We start from the raw sequence: 23,014 nt of genomic DNA, 5'->3' as shown, positions 1-23,014 counted from the left end.
GTTCACTAAGCACAATACGTAAGTATGAGATCTGTAAGACATCCGATCGCAACTTAATATAATTCCAGACCTAACCTAAACATTGCATCTATCAAAATTCCAAAATAACTTTCATTAACATTATCAGACTTATATAAAGACTAAAAAGTAATAGACCATTAGGATAAATTACATTGAAGAAATATTCACTAAACAAATAACCGATGAAGAGTTTGTCATCACACAGGACAGTCCTATAAAAGGAAAAAGGTCAAAGCTACTAGTTATTTACTGGTAGTGAACATAAGAAAGCTCTGTAAATGTCTTGAATTGGTTATTTTCATAGTATTTAATTCACTTACGGTCAGCAGTGGCCACAGTTAAAACCTTGTGTTTGATATATATATAAATGTGTCTTTATGCTTCTTACCCAACACAATGAAGCATATAGCTTTTATAATGTTAGTGTTCAAAGTTAATGACATGAAACATGTTAAGAGTTTGTTATAACATTTAACCAGTAGAACCAGTAATCACACCTGAGACATTGGTTGAACACGTTGTATCATAGTAAGTCAACTGACTGGTCTCTGTGACAAATGACAACGTAGCTAACAAGCATCACTACCATGGCACAGTTTTGCATGTTGTGTATAATGGCACTGTAGCACCAAGTGCAGCACCTCAAACAAGTAGATTAATGAATGTGATCAGTCCATTACATTGTAGTCATTTAGCAGACGCTCTTATCCATATCGACATACAGGAGTAATTAGGGTTAGGTGTCTTGGTCAAGGGCACACCGACACATTTTTCATCTTGTCGGCTCAGGGATTCGAACCAGCGACCTTTCAGTTACAGGCCCAACACTCTTAACCTACAAGCCAACCTGTCTGGCGGACAGTCCAGGTTTCAGAACGAGCTGATACCCATTGTCTTTCGTATTTGTTCGAATGAGAGCCAAAACGTCATGGACCAGGGAGCCTGCAAGTACCAGAGAGACAACAAGGGCAGTGTGAATGTATTGTACACTGTCACGGTCAAAGGTTAAAAGCATTATAATATGAGACAGAGTAAATGTACCATTCTCATCCAAGTAGGGAGAAAGCCTTTGTACAGAGATATGAACCCTTCCCCCTTGACAGATTGGATCAGGCAGTCAATGGAAGACTTATACAATATGCCCCTGTGGAAAAATGTGTGTAGCCTATTAGGTACTTTTGTTTATTGGTCTGTCAGCATTATAAAACCTGTAATGTTAAGGCTTTATCTGTTACATTTTGGATGTTCACCTGTTGCTAGAATAAGCTATAAATGACATCCTAAGCATATAGTACAGCATCACTATCAAGGAATGATTACTGTTCTCTGATTGGCTGACTAACCTGCCATTTGGACCTCTGGGCTGGTTCATTATTCTGGTTTTGATGACATCTGCTGGTGTTCCCATGGTAGCAGCAACCAGACCAGAACATGTGCTGGATGGAGAAAAAGGATTTCAGAACTTGAGTTTGAAAATATATTCTCTGAAGTATTTAGATATACATTTTGAGTTATCATTAAATCTCTGTGTTATACTTTACCTTGCTAACCCATGGCAAAGGCTGGTGTCTTGTAGCGAGGTATTTCTCAGTAGAAAGTGCTTGACAGTATCATATGTTGTGAGATCTAATTAAATTTGAGAATAATTAAATCCCTATACACATTACAGACAGTACATTTTCACGTGTGCCTGTATTCACTCAACTATACCTCCTAGATTGACCAGAGCAGCCCTCTGTACGTTGGGGACCCACCCTGCCCACAGCGCCCGGATCCCCCCCTCAGAGACAATCTTCAGGAAAGCATGGTACACTCCATGAACCCTGTCTCAAAAGAAGCCAGATGAGTCCACTTTTTTTGGGGGGGGGAGGAAATTTCTCTCTCACATGATACTGTATCTAATGGGTGATTATTATCTTATAACTAAATTACATACGAGTTAAAATAGGAAGTACAAACCGAGATGCAGTTTAGGTTGAAGGATGGCTAAAGACTGAAAACGGGTTAAACACACTCTCTCACCGGGGTGGCTTGCCCTCCAGCCTCCGTCTCCCCTCCATCTGCATCTGCACCTTGACCAGGTCGGTGGGGCTGGCCATGAACTGACCCACAGCCCCAGCCAGCATGCCCCCGATCGCTGCTTTCCTGTTGGTGAAAAGAGTGATCACAGTGGCCTAGCTGGGTGGACACTGGCAGAGAGGCCCAAATAAAATTGTATTTGTCACATGCTTCGTAAACCACTGGTGTACATATACATAGTCCTACAGGTCCTATATAAATAGTGAAGAGGAATAACTACACAGTGAATAACAATAACGAATAAAAGTAACATGGCTATGTACAGGGAGAACCAGTACCGAGTCAATGTGCAGGGGTACCAGGTGATTGAGGTAGCTAAGTACATATAGGTAGGGGTCTGAGCCTAGTTCAGTCTGCTCCTCATAAATGCAGTGGCTTGGGACTACCATGAATGCATACACTAAGCTAAGCATGGAGACATCCAGAGCAATAGACATCCAGTCTTTGTGCTGTTGAGAAGGGGGAAATGCAATGCTTTAAATGAACTGTGGTTATAGTTTAGTATTGAGGAGTAGAGGTCAGCTCCACCACTGTGCTTTTCTCTCACCAGAGGGGGAAGTGATCATCTTCAGACCTGCCAAGGACATCTCGGAGCTGCTCATAGGCCACCATCCGCACTCCTGAGTAGACTAGCAAAAGTACAGCAGGGGTTTATGCAGGGAAGATGTGGGTAACTAGCCCTTATCAACAAACCACCATGTATGTAAGTAGTGAGATCAGTCTGGTGTAGGTTACCTATATGTCTGTACACAGCTGGTGTGGCCCCCTGCCACAGTTTAAGGGGACCCTCCTCACGTACAATCCCCAGGGCAGTGCCCAGCATCCCTCTGTAGGCCGCCTGAGAACCGTGCTGTCTGAGGGCCACTTCACCCTGGATCTGAAGCCTGGTCTTGGTCAGGTCCAGGGGGAATGTCACTGGAACCGATATTGAGACAACTTTGAGTTGATCACAGTGACACTGTTCTGTGTAATGTAAAACATTCAGCAAAATATATTGCAATCTACTGTAGAGAGAGCCTGCAGAGTTCTGTCATACTATCCAGGTCTATGCCCAAACAGTTCGAGCTTCTACTTTTAAAGATCCATCTCTCCAGAAATACAGTGCCTTGCGAAAGTATTCGGCCCCCTTGAACTTTGCGACCTTTTGCCACATTTCAGGCTTCAAACATAAAGATATAAAATTGTATTTTTTTGTGAAGAATCAACAACAAGTGGGACACAATCATGAAGTAGAACGACATTTATTGGATATTTCAAACTTTTTAACAAATCAAAAACTGAAAAATTGGGCGTGCAAAATTATTCAGCCCCTTTACTTTCAGTGCAGCAAACTCTCTCCAGAAGTTCAGTGAGGATCTCTGAATGATCCAATGTTGACCTAAATGACTAATGATGAATAATACAATCCACCTGTGTGTATCAAGTCTCCGTATAAATGCACCTGCACTGTGATAGTCTCAGAGGTCCGTTAAAAGCGCAGAGAGCATCATGAAGAACAAGGAACACACCAGGCAGGTCCGAGATACTGTTGTGAAGAAGTTTAAAGCCGGATTTGGATACAAAAAGATTTCCCAAGCTTTAAACATCCCAAGGAGCACTGTGCAAGCGATAATATTGAAATGGAAGGAGTATCAGACCACTGCAAATCTACCAAGACCTGGCCGTCCCTCTAAACTTTCAGCTCATACAAGGAGAAGACTGATCAGAGATGCAGCCAAGAGGCCCATGATCACTCTGGATGAACTGCAGAGATCTACAGCTGAGGTGGGAGACTCTGTCCATAGGACAACAATCAGTCGTATATTGCACAAATCTGGCCTTTATGGAAGAGTGGCAAGAAGAAAGCCATTTCTTAAAGATATCCATAAAAAGTGTTGTTTAAAGTTTGCCACAAGCCACCTGGGAGACACACCAAACATGTGGAAGAAGGTGCTCTGGTCAGATGAAACAAAAATTGAACTTTTTGGCAACAATGCAAAACGTTATGTTTGGCGTAAAAGCAACACAGCTCATCACCCTAAACACACCATCCCCACTGTCAAACATGGTGGTGGCAGCATCATGGTTTGGGCCTGCTTTTCTTCAGCAGGGACAGGGAAGATGGTTAAAATTGATGGGAAGATGGATGGAGTCAAATACAGGAGCATTCTGGAAGAAAACCTGATGGAGTCTGCAAAAGACCTGAGACTGGGATGGAGATTTGTCTTCCAACAAGACAATGATCCAAAACATAAAGCAAAATCTACAATGGAATGGTTCAAAAGTAAACATATCCAGGTGTTAGAATGGCCAAGTCAAAGTCCAGACCTGAATCCAATCGAGAATCTGTGGAAAGAACTGAAAACTGCTGTTCACAAATGCTCTCCATCCAACCTCACTGAGCTCGAGCTGTTTTGCAAGGAGGAATGGGAAAACATTTCAGTCTCTCGATGTGCAAAACTGATAGAGACATACCCCAAGCGACTTACAGCTGTAATCGCAGCAAAAGGTGGCGCTACAAAGTATTAACTTAAGGGGGCTGAATAATTTTGCACGCCCAATTTTTCAGTTTTTGATTTGTTAAAAAAGTTTGAAATATCCAATAAATGTCGTTCCACTTCATGATTGTGTCCCACTTGTTGTTGATTCTTCACAAAAAAATACAGTTTTATATCTTTATGTTTGAAGCCTGAAATGTGGCAAAAGGTCGCAAAGTTCAAGGGGGCCGAATACTTTCGCAAGGCACTGTAAGTCCTTCACTGTTGCCACTTGTTATTGACCCCCCTCATCTGTGCCCTGGACACCATATGTGAATTAATCGCCCCGCCCATCTATCGTCAGAGTTCGTACTGCTAGGTGACCTAAATTAGGATATGCTTAACATCCTGGTCATCCTACAATCTAAGCTAGATGGCCTCAATCTCACACAAATTATAAAGGAACCCACCAGGTACAACCCCAAATCCGTAAACATGGGCACCCTCATAGATATCATCCTGACCAATTTGCCATCTAAATACACCTCTGCTGTCTCAGTGATCACTGCCTCATTGCCTGTGTCCGTGGTCAAACGACCACCCCTAATCAATGTCAAATGATCCCTAAAACACTTCTGTGAGCAGGCCTTTCTAATCTACCTGGCCCGGTAATCCTGGAAGGATATTGACCTCATAAAGTCAGTAGAGGATGCCTGGTTGTTCTTTAAAAGTGCTTTCCTCACCATCTTAAATAAGCATGGCCCTTTCAAAAAATGTAGAACTATGAACAGATATAGCCCTTGGTTCACTCCAGACTTGACTGCCCTGGACCAGCACAAAAACACCCTGTGGCGTACTGCAATAGCTTTGAATAGTCCCCGCGATATGCAACTTTTCAGGGAAGTCAGGAACCAATATACTCAGTCAGTTAGGAAAGCAAAGGCTAGCTTTTTCAAACAGAAATTTGCATCCTGCAGCACTAATTCCAATAAGTTTTGGGACACTGAAAAGTCCATGGAGAATAAGAGTACCACCTACCAGCTGCCCACTGCACTGAGACTAGGAAACACTGTCACCACTGATAAATCCACGATAATTGAGAATTTCAATAAGCATTTCGTACCCACCTGGCTACCCCAACCCTGGCCAACAGCTCTGCACCCCCGCAGCAACTGGTCATCCCCAAAGCCAACACCTCCTTTGGCCGCTTTCCCTTCCAGTTCTCTGCTGCCAATGACTGGAACGAATTGCAAAAATCACTGAAGTTGGAGACTTATATCTCCCTTACTAACTTTAAGCGTCAGCTGTCAGAGCAGCTTATCGATCGCTGCAGTTGTACACAGCCCATCTGTAAATAGCCTATCCATCCATCCATCCAACCAACTACCTATTTGTTTTGGTTTTTCTGCTCTTTTGCACATCCTCATCTGCACATATATCACTCCAGTGTAAATTGCTCAATTGTAATCACTTAAATAAAGGTGAAATAAAAAATGAAAAAATATGGTAAATAAATTGTAGAATTGACATTGAATTAATTCGACAATGACCAGTACCCTAAAAGAAGCTGGAAAAAATATTGTGCAGAACGTATTGGCCTACCCATTTCAGCAACAGTAGCTGCACATGCTGACAAGATGAACTTTGAAACCCGAGGCCACTGGGGGACCCCTGACTTGTCTTCTTCCATTTTGTAATCCTTATGCAAGTCAGCCTAGCAGTTCGCGATTACTTTGCTATTCCGTTTGAAAGTAGCTCCCTAGACATTATTAAAAAAAAGACAAGTAATGATCATTAGAGTTATTCTTATTTATACCGAACGCTGTGCACCGTTTAAACAACGACACGTGCAAAGATGACATGATGCTCGATTAAATGTATACTTTGCTCTTCTTCAGGACAACGACCTTTAACCAGAGAACAGGAAATGTAGTTCATGCGAAGATAATTTATCGCACAGCCTACTGCATCGGGGCTCTGTCAAACTACATTTCCGAAACAACTTTTCGCGCAATGTTACAAAATTACGCTCTGACCTTCTTTTAGCTGATTGGATCAGACTGAGAAAGAGGCCCGGCTCTGGTTGGCCAATCTTCCTTTCATTTCAACGCCCGCTTTTGCCTCGGAGCGAGCCCTAGTGGTTTCAGACAGGTGTGATGGACGTTATAACGTTGATACTGTTTCTGGTTGTCTTGGCTATTTCAGCGCATCTTTTATTTGGGGGAAATTATCCAAATGCTCCACCATGCATAAAAGGATGGATCCCCTGGTTTGGTGTGGCATTCGAGTTTGGGAAATCTCCGCTGACTTTCATATCTCAAGCCAGAGATAAGGTAACAAACATCAGGTGGTTGGGCTATAGTATATGCTTTTACGTCCTCATTTGATGTTTATTCTGAATATTACATGTTCGACCCTATTACCTACTTGTTTATTTGTTCGAATGCTACAGATATTGGCCCACATAATCTCTGAGTTGTGATGGTGTCAACATCTTGTTTGATGTCTGACTTTGTGATATTGATGATAACTAATGTTCGCTTCTGCATCCCTGTGTTATACGTTGTCCCCCCATCCCTCACCCTCTCTCTCTCTCTCTCTCTCTCTCTCTCTCTCTCTCTCTCTCTCTCTCTCTCTCTCTATCTCTATCTCTCTCTCTCTCTCTCTCTATCTCTCTCTATCTCTCTCTCTCTCGCCCACTCACACACTCACACACAAACAATTGTTATTGATCCAACTTAGCTTCGCCAAATTCAGATAGGTCTATAAGATATATGGATAGATGATCACCAGCAGATATCGATGCCATGTGGCTGTGGGACTCTCTTTCAAAGTCCAAGGTATTTGGTCTCTTCAGGAGCTCACCTCAACCTGCTGAACTCTGTGTCACACGTGTGTAATTCAATCAACTTTGGTTTTATTTCCACCATTGTAATTGTAGCATGATCGCCCTAATTCATTAACTGCCTATATCAGCTTCAATCAATGATGCCCCTTCCTAGAACTCATGGGAGACAACACATGAGCGATAAACCCTGAACCTCTACACTCTGTGATGGTAGATTTGCTACACACATGGCAAGTCAAAACGTTAATATTGCCGAAGAAATACATTCAATCAACGTAGGCTGCCACATAACAAGCTCAGTTCCACTGTTAAGCTAGGAGCAGAATGTTGTGCCAGACTGCCCACGGCCTTCTCAACTTCATCACGGCCTATTGAGTTCACTTAGTAATTTATGTAACTGGGCCTTGGGGAGCTAGTTAGCAGCATGTGCTGACCCTGTTGATGCAAACCGTTGTGCAGGGAAATGACTGCTGTGCCAGGGGTTTTGTTATTTGGAGGGGTGGCCAAGTTGTATGAATGGGGCATTCGAAGTCGCACACTATAGTTATTCAGATGAGCATTCCTGTGATGTAGTGGCAATTTGGTTGTTGTGTTGTTCAGCTGTGTGTTATTACTATGTTGTACTCATGTTTCAACCTGTTTAAACCTGTTTCACTCCCTCCCATTTTATTGATCTAATGTCAAAGTTTATTTAACAAAGTTGATTCTGATAAACGCTGTCAGAATCCCTGATTAGGACTGTTGCTGCCATCAAGTTTTATCCATTTGTTGACACAATCTTGTCCAGAAAAGAGCACTACCAGGTCTGTTTTTTTATCAAGACGAAATTATAATGACTATAAAAATATTACAATTTGTATTTTCCAGTATGGACCTGTCTTCACTGTTGTTGCGGCTGGCAAGCGATTGACCTTTGTGACCCTTCATGAAGACTTTCGCACATTTTTCATGTCCAAAGATGTGGATTTTGAGCAGGCAGTCCAAGAGCCTGTCAATAACACAGGTGGGGTTTTACTGTGTGTGTTACAGTTTCCTGTGCTGAAACGTTAGTTGACTTTGGCCTTCGCTGGTCCACTTGCCGGTGGTTTCAGCCTTCTCCCCATAGGTTCAGATTACTCATCTGCCACATTTCACATCTGACTGGAAGTGTTTTTTTTTTTTGTAGTAGTAGTAAATAATAAAACACATTCTCAGTTTTTCTCTGTTTTCAAGGGACATTAATGATCGATGGATTCTTGAGTGTGTGCTGAAAGATATGTACCCTCTGTACATAATTCATGTTCTATCTATAGGCTCATAATAAATTATGAATAGACAATCTATTTTTTTACACTGATACTGACCAGCTCACTGACTGTTACAATAACAGAAGCTTCAAGCTGAATGGATTCAATTCACTTCACTTTAGTTAGGTCCAAATGGGTTTAAAAGTGGCAAGCGGACAACACAGCAACACAATAGAAACATAACACAGCAACGTGTTTCTCTCTCTGTAGCTTCCATCAGCAAGGAGAGTTTCTATAAGTTCCACCCAGCATGCAACACTCTGATCAAGGGCCGTCTGACCCCAGGCAATGTGGCTCAGCTGACTGACCACTTGTGTGAAGAGTTCAACGACCACCTGGAGACGCTGGGGGACCAGGGCTCTCGAGGACTCAATGAGCTGGTCAGGTAAGCTACAGTGTCCCGGGACCTGACACTCTCTGACTGTGTATCTGTTTATCCCTTGTGGAGAGGAGGGAGAGGTGTGGCGAGTGTTCAGTAGGTATGACACAGGAAAACATTTAGAAAAACAAGTGGCAGGAGTGCAATATGGATCGCTGAAATTGGCTTATTAGGATTAGTGTTAGGTTAACTAGCATTAGAATACGGTAACTGGCTGTGCGTTGAGGTTGTTCTCATAAGGTTGATCAACCCCTGGCACGTGACTGTGTAGTCCTATCCTTCTTTGATGAGTAATATACTATATAGAGGGCGCTGCCAATCCTTTGTCCTGTCCACCACACCTATCGTTCAGGTCTCAGGAGTCATATTTCACAGCTGAAATAATATTACCTTTAGTGGAAGAACTACCTAAACCAGAATTTCTGGACTGACGGACATGACAGGAAAGAAAGAATTAGGAAACATGTTAGGCGATAAAGTACTATCATGCACCTTACATTTGATTGGCTCATCATGTAACAGCATGGTCTCGTATGCAGTATTACCCTGTATTACACACAACGTTTCACACACGTATATCTCTGGTGATGATCATCACTCAGACAACTCAAGAACCATTTTATGGATTTTTTTTCTTAAAAAAAATGCTGAATTCCTGGTGATGTTAACAGTGGTGAGTCTCGTAATGATCTTTTTCCAACGTAATCCCTACACAGCAGTACCGATCTAAAGTCCTCTGACCAGACTGACCATTAGCCTCTATAATTGTCTTTGACTCGTCTCTCCTCTCATGTCTGACAGGGCCGTAATGTACCCTGCTGTGATGAGTAACCTACTGGGGAAGTATAACTCTCCAGGAAGTCCCTTTACCATGGAGCAGTTCAAGGAGAAGTTTGCCATCTACGACGAGGGCTTTGAGTATGGCTCCCAGCTACCAGACATGTTCCTCAGGTCAGTGTGGCACAGGCCTGGTTAGTCTGATAGTTAGTTCCTGTCTTCAAACTACTGTAGTAGGCAGGTGAATGGAGTGGGATATACATTTCATTGTGTACATTGCTTAGGTGTAACATAAGACCATATAGATTGGACCAATACACTGTATATTTATATTGGACCTCGGCCCTGGCTAATATTAGGTTGTTCACATGAAAAAAATTAACCAATAAACCAAATGACCTGCACTGTTATGGAAGCAGTATAGAGTTGATTTACTAAGGACTACGTGCATAAAGTAAATCCCAGGAAATTAAGGGCAAAACCTTTGTGTTGAGATGTACTGTACAGTTTGCCTATCTAAGAATAAACAAGACAGTCTGACCAGACTGTTGATTTAGGTAAAAAGCTACCTTTATTGACATAGTGTGGATGTGATACTCATGCGAGGGTAAGGTACAAGGTAGCTTTGGAAAGCAAGCCTTCAGTACTTGAGTAAATGAGACAGGATTTTGGAAGGCTCAGGCACAAGGCTACAGCACTGTATGTCTTCTAAATAGTTGTTTTTTTGGGGGGCAGGGAATGGGCCAGTTCCAAATGCTGGCTTCTGTCTCTATTGGGGAACATGGTGGTCAAAGCAGAGGATGATGAGACATCCAGTGAATCAGGCAACAGGGTGAGTCCTATCTTTGAATAGAGAACAATGCCGTTTTAAATAATGTGTCAATATCTCCCTAGGAGAGGTGGGTGTGGAGTCAGGCGCAGGAGAGCAAGAATTTCAAGAAGGGCGTTTTATTACTGGTCCACCAACAAAACAGGTACAGGACCACAAAAGCAGCCACTAGAAAACAGGAACGCAGTCTAGTCGAAAACGGAGGAACACACTCCTCTGACTAAACGAACGTGCGGGAAAAAACAATCCCATGAAATAAACCTGCTTAACAGGGTAAAACGTAACCCAAGCCAACGACAGTAACACAAACAATCTTGCACAAAACCTAGCGGGTAGGACGAGATTAAATACCCCACTCATTAGCCTAAACTAGACACAGGTGAACACAAGACAGACAAAACCAAACGAAAAAGCAAAGGATCGGTGGCAGCTAGTAGGCCGGCGACGACGACCGCCGGGCGCCGCCCAAACAGGGAGAGGAGCCACCTTTGGTGGCAGTCGTGACATAATGGATCATTATACCATGATTTTATTGAATGGATGATTCATTTGAATATTGGACATTTGACATTTTGACATTGAGTTGAGTCTCATAACTCAACAGCTGGTGTCTGACATTGTCATTTTATTTTAATCATTTCGCCAAGGTTGTCTCCTGTAGATGGATGTAATGATAATTCTTTATGGGACGAGATGCACTTTTTACCCACCTTGGCAGTTGTCCCAGTTAGGATATGAATCATATTGTCACTCATTCGTTGTCAGCCCTAAGGATTCTCCATATATCATCTTGATAAAGGCTTCTGATTGATGAATGGTCATTGGACCAGGTGAAACCTTTGAAATGAGCATCCTGATTCCAGAACAGCACCTGTACCAGCCAGCTAAGATTGATCTTACTGATGTTCCTGGCCTGCATACTGGGGTTCTAACTTCTAGTTAGTGCAATATTTGGCTCTTTTGTCACAGGTTAGAGGTCATCATGGAGTGTTATCCCTGAGGGTGCCACTGGAGGGCATCCTTATGTTTCTAGTGTCTAGGTGAGCCTGATTGGGATTGTTGGATTCACCTGGTTTAGGACAAGGTCTCTTGTCTTGTACTCATGTGCACTTGCTTTGTGGTTTTTCCTGTGAATACTTCAGTAAACATTCTGGATTTACCCACACCTCTAGCTGCTGTGTTTCTCTGCGCCTGGGTCCGAGATTGTACTAGAGTTATTGTCACAGTAGACCTGAGCCAAAAAATGGACCCAGCCGAGATTTCTCCGTCATCCGAGGGACACTCCGAGCTCCACCACTTGCGGTCGGCTCTCACTCACCATGGAGCTGTGATTGGTCGCCATGAGGCGCGGCTGAACACATTGTCGGAGGATTTAGGAACTCTTGTGTTCACTCTGCAGACCGGACAGACGGGAGCAACCACCTGTGGTGGTTCCTAACCCTCCACTTTCTACCAGTTCATCGTCTTCCTCCCCTCGGGAGCCTCATCTCCCGGTACCGGAGCGCTATGAGGGGCATCCTGGGAGGTGTCGTGGGTTCCTGCTCCAATGTCCGCTCGTCTTCGAGCTCCAGGCATCAACGTTTCCCACCGAGCGTTCCAGAGTGGCATATAACATCGCCTTGCTCTCAGGATGGGCTCTGGCCCGATTACGTCCTGATTACGCCATTGATTTTCGGACGCTTGCTGCTGAGAGCAGTTGGAATACAGAGGCACTTCACTCAGTCTTTCTCAATGGACAGCGAGGTTCTCACGGATGAACTGGCTTCCCGGGACAACGCTGACACTCTGGAGGAGCTTATTGTTCTGGCCATCCGGATTGACAACCGGCTTCGGGAACGTCGTCATGAGAGGATGGAGGGATTCCGAGTTGGTTCCAGTGTTTCTAGCTCCGCTAAGGGAGGCGATTATTCATTTGTGACATTGCCGTATGCTGGGCCTGCTGGTTCGGTATCCCGTCATAGTTCTCAATTCGGCTCTGGTTCCCCATCATATCCTTCAGAGGTGCCGGGGCAATTGGGACGCACAAGACTTTCCGTTCTGGAGAGAAGGCGCAGGATTAACAATCAACGTTGCCTTTACTGTGGACAGTCTGGACATTTCCGGGCACCCTGTCTCGAGCTGATGGGACAACGGGAGGACCCGTCAGTAAACGGGAGAATACTGGGGAGTCAGATACAGTCTCCAGCTGCCGACACGACACGCACCTTCCTTCCGGCCAATCTGTGGTGGGACAATGGGCAGTTGGACATTTCTGCTTTCATAGACTCTGGGGCTACCGGCTATTTTCTGTATTCCACATTAGCTCGCCAACAGAGGCTGCCACTCACTATGCTGGACACTCCATTGTCGGTCACTGCACTGGATGGTCAACCCCTAGCGTCTGGGAAGGTGAAGCAACTCACCATGCCTATTCAGCTATGAGTTCTGGATGACCATGTGGAGCTTATCCAGTTTCATCTGGTGAACTCTCCTGAGCTTCCCCTGGTTCTTGGACATCTGTGGCTTTCCACCCATAATCCTCAGATTGACTGGCCTTTGGGAGAGTTCAGAGATGGAATCCTTCATGCCAGTTCACCTGCCAGCATCTCTCTCCAGACCTTTCCGGTCCTTCTCGTCTGGAGACTTCCGACACTCCTGTTCCTCCAGCTGGGAGTGACAAGCCTGATCTTTCCCGCGTACCTCGGGATTACTGGGATTTGGTTTAGGGCTTCAGCATACAAAGGGCCAGCAAACTACCTCACAGGCCCTACGATTGTGCCATCAACCTCCTGCGTCCAGGCCAGATGGTCTGGCTGTCTACTAGGGACTTGCCTCTACGCATGGAATCTAGGAAGTTGGCACCCCGGTACGTTGGGCAATTCAAGATTCTACAGCGCATCAATCAGTGGCCTACCGTCTTCATCTTCCCCGGTCCATGAGGGTTCATCCCAACTTCCACATCTCCAGACTCAGGCATGTGGTGTTCAGTCTTCTGGTTCCGGCCACTTGGCCTCCACCTCCGCCTCGCATGATAGTGGGACAGCCAGCCTACACGGTGCGACGCATACTCTTTAGCCGTCAGATCCGGCGGGGGACTCAGTATCTCGTGGACTGGGAGGATTACGGCCCTGAGGAACGGTCCTGGGTTCCGGTCCGGGACATTTTGGACTCCAGACTCATTCGGGATTTCCGTCGACATTCAGCTACCCCTGGTGGAACGTCGGGAGCCATTCCTTGAGGGGTGGGGGTCCTGTTACAGGTTAGAGGTCATCATGTAGTGTTATCGAGGGCATCCTTATGTTTCTAATGTCCAGGTGAGCCTGATTGAGATTATTGGGTTCACCTGGTTTAGGACTATATAGGTTCCTCTATGGAACTGGGCCGGTTGCTCAGGTCTCTTGTCTTGTACGCATGTACACTTGCTTTGTTGATTTACCTGTGAATACTTCATAAAACATTCTGGATTTACCCACACCTCTACCTGCTGTGTTTCTCTGCGCCTGGGTCCGAGTTCGTACTAGTTATTGTCACATCTTTAATGTATAACAAGGATGATAGATACCATTGTATACTCATATAGTGACATTTCCAAGGGGATGAAATGTATAAAGTCTGTATTTCGCCTAACCTCATTGTAAATGATTGTATGTATGGCATTTTTGCAGACGTTACTGCAACACCTTGTCACCTTAATCACAGATAAATTCCTGCCCAACTATGGATTACTGATGTTATGGGCATCGCTTGCCAATGCAATTCCAGTGAGTAATTTTTTGACAAATCTTATTACTGATAAGCAGGGGCATCGTTTTATATGAATTAGATTTACGATCGCTCCTCTTCACCTTCATCTTTTTAATCTGCCAGATACCCTAGTTAATTGGCATTTAAATTGGTTTGATTGGAGATATCATAATTATATTTGATATAACATGTCTTTTGTTTAGATTACCTTCTGGGCTGTAGCCTTCATCTTGTCCAATCCCACAGTTTACCAGACAGCCATGGAGCAGATCAATGCAGCACTCAAAGACCAAGGTGTGAGCTACACTATGCCATCGCTCCTCTGTTTTATAGCCTCCCACTGACACATGCCCCATTAGCTTCTCTAACCTGCTGTACAGTATGTGAGGTCCTGATGACCTGGGGTATATTGGGATATGGTGGTGGATGGAGTATTTTACCTTAGTAATGAATGCCAGCAGCATACCACCCTGCATACCACTGCTGGCTTGCTTCTGAAGCTTTGGTTGGTCCTGGTCATTTCCTGGATGGGAGACCAGATGCTGCTGGAAGTGGTGTTGGAGGGCCAGTAGGAGGCACTCTTTCCTCTGGTCTAAAAAAAAAATACAAATGTCCCAGGGCAGTGACACTGCCCTGTGTAGGGTGCCGTCTTTCGGATGGGATGTTAAACGGGTGTCCTGACTCTCTGCGGTCATTAAAGATCCCATGGCATTTATTGTAAGAGTAGGGGTGTTAACCCCGGTGTCCTGGTTAAATTCCCAATCTGGCCATCAAACCATCACGGTCACCTAATAATCCCCAGTTTACAATTGCCTCATTCATCCCCCTCCTCTCCCCTTTAACTATTCCCCAGGTCGTTGCTGCAAATGAGAACGTGTTCTCAGTCAACTTACCTGGTAAAATAACGGATAAATAAATACAAATTAAATGAATGTGCCATTTGACTGAGTGTTTTTGCTGAGTAAACTTCTGGCTGCTTCTAAGAATTCAATGATGTTGTTTTTGGCCCTGGTGTTACCATGACTGGAGATCTTAACACATACAATGGAAGATGAAGCAGTACAGTAATTGTACCACATTGTCTCTCCATCTCATTTCGCTTCAGTCTATGCCCCTAAACCTCCAGCAGGTGTCAGCAGTAGCGCAACACTCACCTGGCACACTTTTGAAGGCAGAAGTCCTGTTTCTAGGGAGTTATAATGATTATGCTCAGTGGTTTCAGTTATCTGAGAAGACTATATACATGACATAGTAATTAAGTGAATGTTCAATAATCGGCCCCTTTGAGACTTTCAATTATACTTACATATGCATATCTCCTAATGAAATCCCACGTAATCCTAATGGGTCTGATATCTAATCATACCAGCTCAGTGATGCATACTGAAACGACACCGCTTCTTCTCAGAAGCTCAGTGGTAGACTGTTGTATCTTGTCAGTAGGTGTGTGGGAGTGTGTGTTTGTGTGTATATCTCACAACGTGTGTTTGTTCCATCGTGTGTGTGTGTGTCCATGACAGACACCAGGAAGACCAAGGTGACCGCTGAAGAGCTGCAACAGATGCCCTATGTGAAGTGGTGCATCCTGGAAGCCATCCGGCTTCGGGCCCCTGGAGCCATCACACGCAGGGTGGTCCGACCCCTCATGATACAGGTGGGCCTCCTGACCGTCGATAGACTCTGAAATAAGCTTTTTCAAGCCTCTACATCCCCTCAAAGTCAACCCTTCATTTCCATAAATTGTTCAGTATATGTAAAGTGGCGTGCATATGTGTGTGTATTCCTCCCTTCCAGAACTACATCATTCCACCAGGGGACTTGTTAATGGTGTCTCCTTACTGGGCCCATCGGAACCCACATTACTTCCCTGAACCAGAAGAGTTCAAACCGGTAAGTACTAGGCTAGACCTACCATATTTACCTTAAATGATATGGGATATTAACTTAATGATGAAGGGGATGCTCTCAAGTCAGTATTTCAACTTGGTGGGGCACAGTAAATACATGGAAAGGTAGTAAGTTGGATATTTTAGGGCAACCCACCTTAACACAAGAGTTGTTGCTGTAGCATGTCTTTTGCATTTTTCATGCCTGTTTCTGTGTTTCTGTGTGTGTGTGTGTGTGTGTGTGTGTGTGTGTGTGTGTGTGTGTGTGTGTGTGTGTGTGTGTGTGTGTGTGTGTGTGTGTGTGTGTGTGTGTGTGTGTGTGTGTGTGTGTGTGTGTGTCAGCCCAGCATGAGCGTGCGTCAGCTCAGGCTTCCGACAGACTTCTAATGTAAATGAATGACACTCGTGGTCATGGTGGTGCGGGGGGACATGACATTTATCACCGCAATGAACCTCCTCCTCTGTTGGTTAGTGTCCCCCTACCTGCAGACAGAAGAAATGCACTTGTATCTTCCCGAGGAGTGCATTCCCGGGTCACTGACTGTCTCCCTCATTCTTCTCTCTTAAAAACAGACTAAATATTTGAAGCCCCACATGCCTACGCTGCTGCAGTATAAATGGGCTTTGAGAGCATTGGTAGATAATGCTATTTCTCCTCCTGCTTCAACAATGCGGATGAGGGTGCTTGAAAACCAGGGCACGTATTTAGCCGCTTGACATTTTCCGGAAAGGAGATCTTTATTTCTGTTTCTGTGACATGGAAGAGTAGGTCAAAGGTCTGGGCTGTGAGGTAAACTGCAGCAGTGGTCAGAGACTGCAGGCCATTTAGTGAGTCAATGCCTTGTATCATCTTCAGTGAGGTTGGTATGTTTTGCTATGAAATGGGTTGAGTGAATAATCTATAGTAGCCACTTGGGTCTATAGAATAGTCTATGGTTTGTGGACCATAATGCTATGTAATAACCGTTAGTAACAGCCTTTCTATGTCACGTTGTATAAATGATTGGAGACAGGTGCAGGAATACGTAATAGGGGGGTTTAATACTCCACCCAAAATATACAACATGCCAGGAAAAGGCACGGGGACGAAGCCCAAAACAAACAGGTATACAAAAACACAGGGATGTAACCCAAACAAAAGAGCGAGGTAAAACCTCTAATAAATACACGGGATGAGACCCGCAATACACTACACGGGATGAGACACGCAATACACTACACGGGATGAGACCCGCAATACACTACACGGGATGAGACCCGCAATACACTACACGGGATGAGACCCGCAATACACTACACGGGATGAGACCCGCAATACACTACACGGGATGAGACCCGCAATAAACTACACGGGATGAGACCCACAATACACTACACGGGATGAGACCCGCAATACACTACACGGGATGAGACCCGCAATAAACTACACGGGATGAGACCCGCAATACACTACACGGGATGAGACCTGCAATACACTACACGGGATGAGACCCGCAATACACTACACGGGATGAGACCCGCAATACACTACACGGGATGAGACCCGCAATACACTACACGGGATGAGACCCGCAATACACTACACGGGTTGAGACCCGCAATACACTACACGGGATAAGACCCGCAATACACTACACGGGTTGAGACCCGCAATACACTACACAGGGCGAGACCCGCAATACACTACACGGGGCGAGACCCGCAATACACTATACGGGATGAGACCCACAATACACTCCACAGGATGAGACCTGCAATACACTACATGGGATGAGACCCGCAATACACTACACGGGATGAGACACTACACGGGATGAGACCCGCAATAAACTACACGGGATGAGACCCGCAATACACTACACGGGATGAGACCCGCAATACACTACACGGTATGAGACCCGCAATAAACTACACGGGATGAGACCCGCAATACACTACATGGGATGAGACCCGCAATACACTACACGGGATGAGACCCGCAATACACGACACGGGATGAGACCCGCAATACACTACACGGGTTGAGACCCGCAATACACTACACAGGGCGAGACCCACAATACACTACACGGGGCGAGACCCGCAATACACTACACGGGATGAGACCCGCAATACACTACACGGGATGAGACCTGCAATACACTACACGGGATGAGACCCACAATACACTACACGGGATGAGACCCGCAATACACTACACGGGATGAGACCCGCAATACACTACACGGGATGAGACCCGCAATACACTACACGGGTTGAGACCCGCAATACACTACACGGGGCGAGACCCGCAATACACTACACGGGGCGAGACCCGCAATACACTACACGGGGCGAGACCCGCAATACACTACACGGGGCGAGACCCGCAATACACTACACGGGGCGAGACCCGCAATACACTACACGGGGCGAGACCTGTAATAACAATGCACAACAATACACGGGACGAGACCCGTAATAACGACACACAATACACCCAGCACGAAAGCCGAAACAACAAAGCACAGGTACTCACAAGACCAACGGACATGGGAACAATAACTGACCAGCGAATGGTGAACAGAGGGCACATATATACAATTACTAATCAGGGGAATTGGAATCAGGTGTGCGTAATGACAGTTCAGTGAACGTCTAGAGGCCGGTGATGTAGACCTCCGGAACTGGTGCACGGAATGAGTAGCAGTACCGGGGGAATCCGTGACATTCTAGCATGTTCTTATGACACACTGTGAAATTGGTGGACAGTTGCACTTTGGAACACGACTTCCAATCTATAAGCACAGCAGATAATCATTCAGATGGTTTGAAATGACGAAATCCATTCACTGCTCACAATGTGAAATGAAAACGTTCAAAGCAATCCAAACTGCCCTGTTCATGTGGTTTAAAATAGTATAGGTCTGCTTGAAGCCCTTTTCTAGGATATAAATAAAGCTGAAGTTTTTTCTGAAATAAAATCTCTTCCCTCTTCCCACAGGAACGATGGGATAAGGCAGATTTAGTAAAGAATGTCTTCTTGGAAGGGTTTGTGGCATTTGGAGGAGGCCGAAACCAGTGCCCAGGAAGGTTAGAAAAACAGACATGTTTTTTTCTTCAGAACACACACTAGAGTTTTCCCCCCTATCTGGGATACCTACTGCAGCCCTCATCCTCCACATACAACAGCCATTCTGCCAGTCACATTCTGTTAAAGGGCCCCAAAGCAAACTCATCCCTGGGTCACTCCTCTTTTCAGTTCCCTGCAGTTAGCGACTGGAACATGGACACTCTTACTGACGCTGCTTTGCGTGATGTACTGTTGTCTCTACCTTTCTTGCCCTTTGTGCTGTTTGTGCCCAATAATGTTTGTACCAAGTTTTGTGCTGCTACCATGTTGTGCTGCTACCATGTTGTTGTCATGTTGTGCTGCTACCATGTTGTGCTGCTGCCATGTTGTGTTGCTACCATGTTGTTGTCATGTTGTGCTGCTACCATGTTGTGCTGCTACCATGTTGTGCTGCTGCCATGTTTTGCCACCATGTTGTTGTCATGTTGTGTTACTACCATGCTGTGTTGTCATGTGTTGCTGCCATGTTATGTTGTTGTCTTAGGGCTCTCTTTATGTAGAGTGTCTCTTGCCGCGATGTGTGTTTTGTCCTATATTCTTATTTTAAATCCCAGTCCCCCGTCGCCACAGGAGGCTTTTTGCCTTTTAGTAGGCTGTCATTGTAAATACGAATTTGTTCTTAACTAATTTGCCTAGTTAAATCAAGGTTAAATGTAAAAAGTAAATAAATAGTAGCTACCATCCTGCTAGTATCCATTCTCTTGCAAATCCAGCTAAGTAGAATTGAATCTGTCAAAGACAATGAATAAGGCATTGTGTTGGCACCAAATTGGCATTTAGAGGTATCGTATTGGATATGGCTTCCATGTATGATTTTGGGGGAGTTTTATATTTTTTTGTTGACTATTCTAGCCCTATTTTGCACCAGTAAAATAAGCATCGATAGCTATTTGTGACGATCAATATCCCACAGACCACAGGCATATTATGTGGGTACTACAATATTATTGCTGGTGTGTCTTACCCTGTCCTCCAGCCTCCTGCTGTGTCTGTCACTGTCTCTGGGGAGGTGGCTAGCTTGGGGCTCTGGGTTTGTATAGTTTGTATGGCTGTGCTGCGCGTTTGCCCCTGAATGTCAACCCCTGGGTCCTCTGGGGCCCTGACTGGGACATCAGCGGTGGCCCAGAGCGGCCGGGATGCGGCCAGGGGGCCGGTGTGACGTAAGCAGGGAAAAGATCAGGGCATGTTCCCAGCTGCACAGCAGGATCAAAGACACAGGCGTACTGTCGAGTGGGACTAACCTGTGACCCCTTTCTCTAGGACACAGACATAGTCATAACCTATGCATATTCAGACATGCTGAAAGAAATGGCAATGAAATGGAAATGACTTATCTGCCGTCCTTGAATATGTGCCTCTGTATTAACTCAAACAGAGAAAGTATGCTTTGTCAGTTGCACTGAGCAGACAGGCTACAAAGTAAGCCTTTGCGTTGGCCCACTAGCGCTCACTCACCACTGAGTCTTATTGTCATGCTAGAGCTAGCATCCTGCATCTCAGTGGTTAATTCACACAGGCGGCCGCTGAAATGATGACAGCCAGGGTACAGTGGTGGGAGGGGAGAGGCACAGAAATAACTATGGGGAGCATGCCGCGTATGACACTCCCATATTTCATTCTTCCCATCCACCAATCCAGTCTAGTTTGATTCTGATGATTTTAGGAGATTGACCTTGTGTCTGCGTCACTGACACAATACCCCGGTATGACTCACAGCAGTCACAGGGTGCAACTGGAGCAGTTTTCCAGGTTAGGATCACTGATAAAGACCAGCACACAGCTTTTTCTTAAGTCCTCACTACTGCTATTCTCTTTACATCTGTCCTTTTCCCTAAAGCCCTGTTTCTCTCTCTCTCTCTCTCTCTCTCAGCAGTGAATGTAGGAGAGGTAAAATGACACATTGGAATCAAACAAGAGCACCAGTTCCTACACCTTTCATTTCCTCTCTTCTTGTTGTGACAGCTCTGGCTTAGCCGGGAATGGCACCTCCATTGTGTCTGATAACCTGCTGAAATGCTAACAGAGATAGTGCCTCAAAGGAGAGAGTCTCTCAGTAAGAGAGACAGATGAAAAGGATGACTGGATCCTATCGCATTACCTTGAGTGTCTGTTACGTTCTCTGTGCCTGAGCTTACTGTTGTGTGTGTGTTAGGTTAGTTTGATATCACCAGTTGTTTGTTTTTTGGAGAAGTTAACATGTTAGTCATGTGTTTTTAATTGTATCAACAGGTGGTATGCCCTAATGGAACTCCAGATGTTTGCTGCCTTGATTCTCTTCAAGTATGATGTCAATCTCATGGACCCGTTGCCTAAACCTGTAAGTTTGGAAACCACTTTCTCATTTATGGGACTTTGAAAACATACATTAATTTAAATACTAATATTGAAGTCTCTAAAGTTAAATACTGCAGTGAACTGTAAGGGAAATGTTTGTGCTTTTCTTCTAACTCATTTCGGTTCTATTCATGTGCTGTTCCATAAACCAATTTCTGTGTTCATGCAAGTGGTTGACTGAACAAATCCTCACATCAATTTGGCAGTGCACCCGTACCTTGTTTTGAGAACGAACAAAAGATATCTCAGTTTCAAGGTCTCAGCTTAGAGAGAAGAAGCCTCTTGAGGTGTTAGTCGGTCACATGCTATGAAACAGTATTGGTCTGTCACATGAATGAAACAAAACGGTAATGATGAATGAATTACGCTACATCATGCAAATATAACTTGTCTGTGTATAGCTGCATATAAAACAACTGCTGGGTCTGCCCAGGCAGAGATACTGATTGACATGTGTACTATGGTCCATTGAGTTGGTTGGAACCTCTCCAGCGCGCTGGTAAATAAACAATGATTCATTTAATATTGACTTTGAATGTCCCTGTGTAAGAATTACTTCATATCTATAATTTTCTACTCTCCCCAGAGCAATCTCCATCTGGTAGGGACCCAGCAGCCTGAGACTCCCTGCACAGTGCAGTACAGACACCGATAGAGTTGACCTGCCCTGCCCAGCAATGCCACACAAGGGCACTGTGCTCTACAATCCTGCCCAAACACCTGCCAAATAGTTTTTTTTATCAATGGAGCTAACTTAAAAGTTATATTTTAAAGAACTTATCTAGAACTTATATAATGATACTACATCTGAAAATGCAGGAGATGGTGGAACCGTCTTCAAATGATTTGGTCTTTCCCTTTTGATTATTTTCACCCCACCAAGAGTGTTTCTAACCGTACGTTCCCTTCCTGCCCAGTCCAACACCTGATTATGGATTTGTACAGACATTGATCAGTATTTTGTGATGTAATAGAATATAATCCGATAGATTCTGACCCATACAGAAAATATTCACTGCACGTGGCATCAGTATGAGACCTGTATTGTATTTATGACCTGTATTGTATTTATGCACTGTTATTACTATGTACTTATATACGGCATCATACCTCACTTCATGAATACAGTCTGCGGTTGCTTTGCTTCAATATAGGCCTACTAGATCTGGGTTGTCTTAATAAAGGGTGAAATCAAAATAAAGGCAGTGATATTTTTACACCCTATAATGTAGTTTGTCCCTTAATTCTACTGGTATAGACCATCTCAAGGCCAGCCTGCTCTTA

General features: G+C 44.6%; 2 protein-coding genes across 4 annotated transcripts; one reads left to right on the top strand and one right to left on the bottom strand.

The window, feature by feature from the left end:
- Window positions 1-309: 309 nt before the first annotated feature.
- Window positions 310-6,487, bottom strand: slc25a27 (solute carrier family 25 member 27). Of its 2 annotated transcripts, XM_020455034.2 has the most exons (9): window positions 6,159-6,487; window positions 2,836-3,015; window positions 2,648-2,729; window positions 2,044-2,166; window positions 1,732-1,844; window positions 1,563-1,647; window positions 1,365-1,457; window positions 1,063-1,165; window positions 310-963 (listed from the first exon to the last, which is right to left on the bottom strand). In XM_020455034.2, the coding sequence occupies exons 1-9, from the start codon at window positions 6,244-6,246 to the stop codon at window positions 892-894; spliced, it is 939 nt and encodes a 312-aa protein (XP_020310623.1). In that variant the 5' UTR covers window positions 6,247-6,487; the 3' UTR covers window positions 310-891. The 2 variants fall into 2 exon arrangements, with proteins under 2 accessions (XP_020310623.1, XP_020310625.1); XM_020455036.2 differs by lacking the exon at window positions 1,063-1,165 and having other exon boundaries at window positions 6,159-6,434.
- Window positions 6,488-6,572: 85 nt separating this feature from the next.
- On the top strand, window positions 6,573-22,958 carry cyp39a1 (cytochrome P450, family 39, subfamily A, polypeptide 1). Of its 2 annotated transcripts, XM_020455032.2 has the most exons (12): window positions 6,573-6,889; window positions 8,272-8,407; window positions 8,901-9,075; window positions 9,871-10,020; window positions 10,582-10,678; window positions 14,320-14,415; window positions 14,602-14,692; window positions 15,919-16,052; window positions 16,193-16,288; window positions 19,268-19,356; window positions 21,626-21,713; window positions 22,317-22,958. In XM_020455032.2, exons 1-12 carry the CDS (start codon window positions 6,713-6,715, stop codon window positions 22,383-22,385), a joined length of 1,398 nt encoding a protein of 465 aa, XP_020310621.1. In that variant the 5' UTR covers window positions 6,573-6,712; the 3' UTR covers window positions 22,386-22,958. The 2 variants fall into 2 exon arrangements, with proteins under 2 accessions (XP_020310621.1, XP_020310622.1); XM_020455033.2 differs by lacking the exon at window positions 19,268-19,356.
- Window positions 22,959-23,014: the final 56 nt, after the last annotated feature.

Source organism: Oncorhynchus kisutch, linkage group LG21 (genome assembly GCF_002021735.2).
Source record: "Oncorhynchus kisutch isolate 150728-3 linkage group LG21, Okis_V2, whole genome shotgun sequence".
Taxonomy (NCBI): Eukaryota; Metazoa; Chordata; class Actinopteri; order Salmoniformes; family Salmonidae; genus Oncorhynchus; species Oncorhynchus kisutch.
Note: the sequence above shows the minus strand (reverse complement) of the source record. Positions and strands in the feature narration are given on the sequence as shown.

Coding starts and splice junctions, on each gene's coding strand:
- cyp39a1 (XM_020455032.2), top strand. CDS start 6,713: ATGGACGTTATAACGTTGATACTGTTTCTGGTTGTCTTGGCTATTTCA. Junction 9,076..9,870: donor GGACTCAATGAGCTGGTCAG/GTAAGCTACAGT, acceptor CATGTCTGACAG/GGCCGTAATGTACCCTGCTG. Junction 14,693..15,918: donor TGCAGCACTCAAAGACCAAG/GTGTGAGCTACA, acceptor TGTCCATGACAG/ACACCAGGAAGACCAAGGTG.
- slc25a27 (XM_020455034.2), bottom strand. CDS start 6,246: ATGGAAGAAGACAAGTCAGGGGTCCCCCAGTGGCCTCGGGTTTCAAAG. Junction 2,730..2,835: donor AGCTGTGTACAGACATATAG/GTAACCTACACC, acceptor TACTTTTGCTAG/TCTACTCAGGAGTGCGGATG. Junction 1,648..1,731: donor TGCTCTGGTCAATCTAGGAG/GTATAGTTGAGT, acceptor AAATTTAATTAG/ATCTCACAACATATGATACT.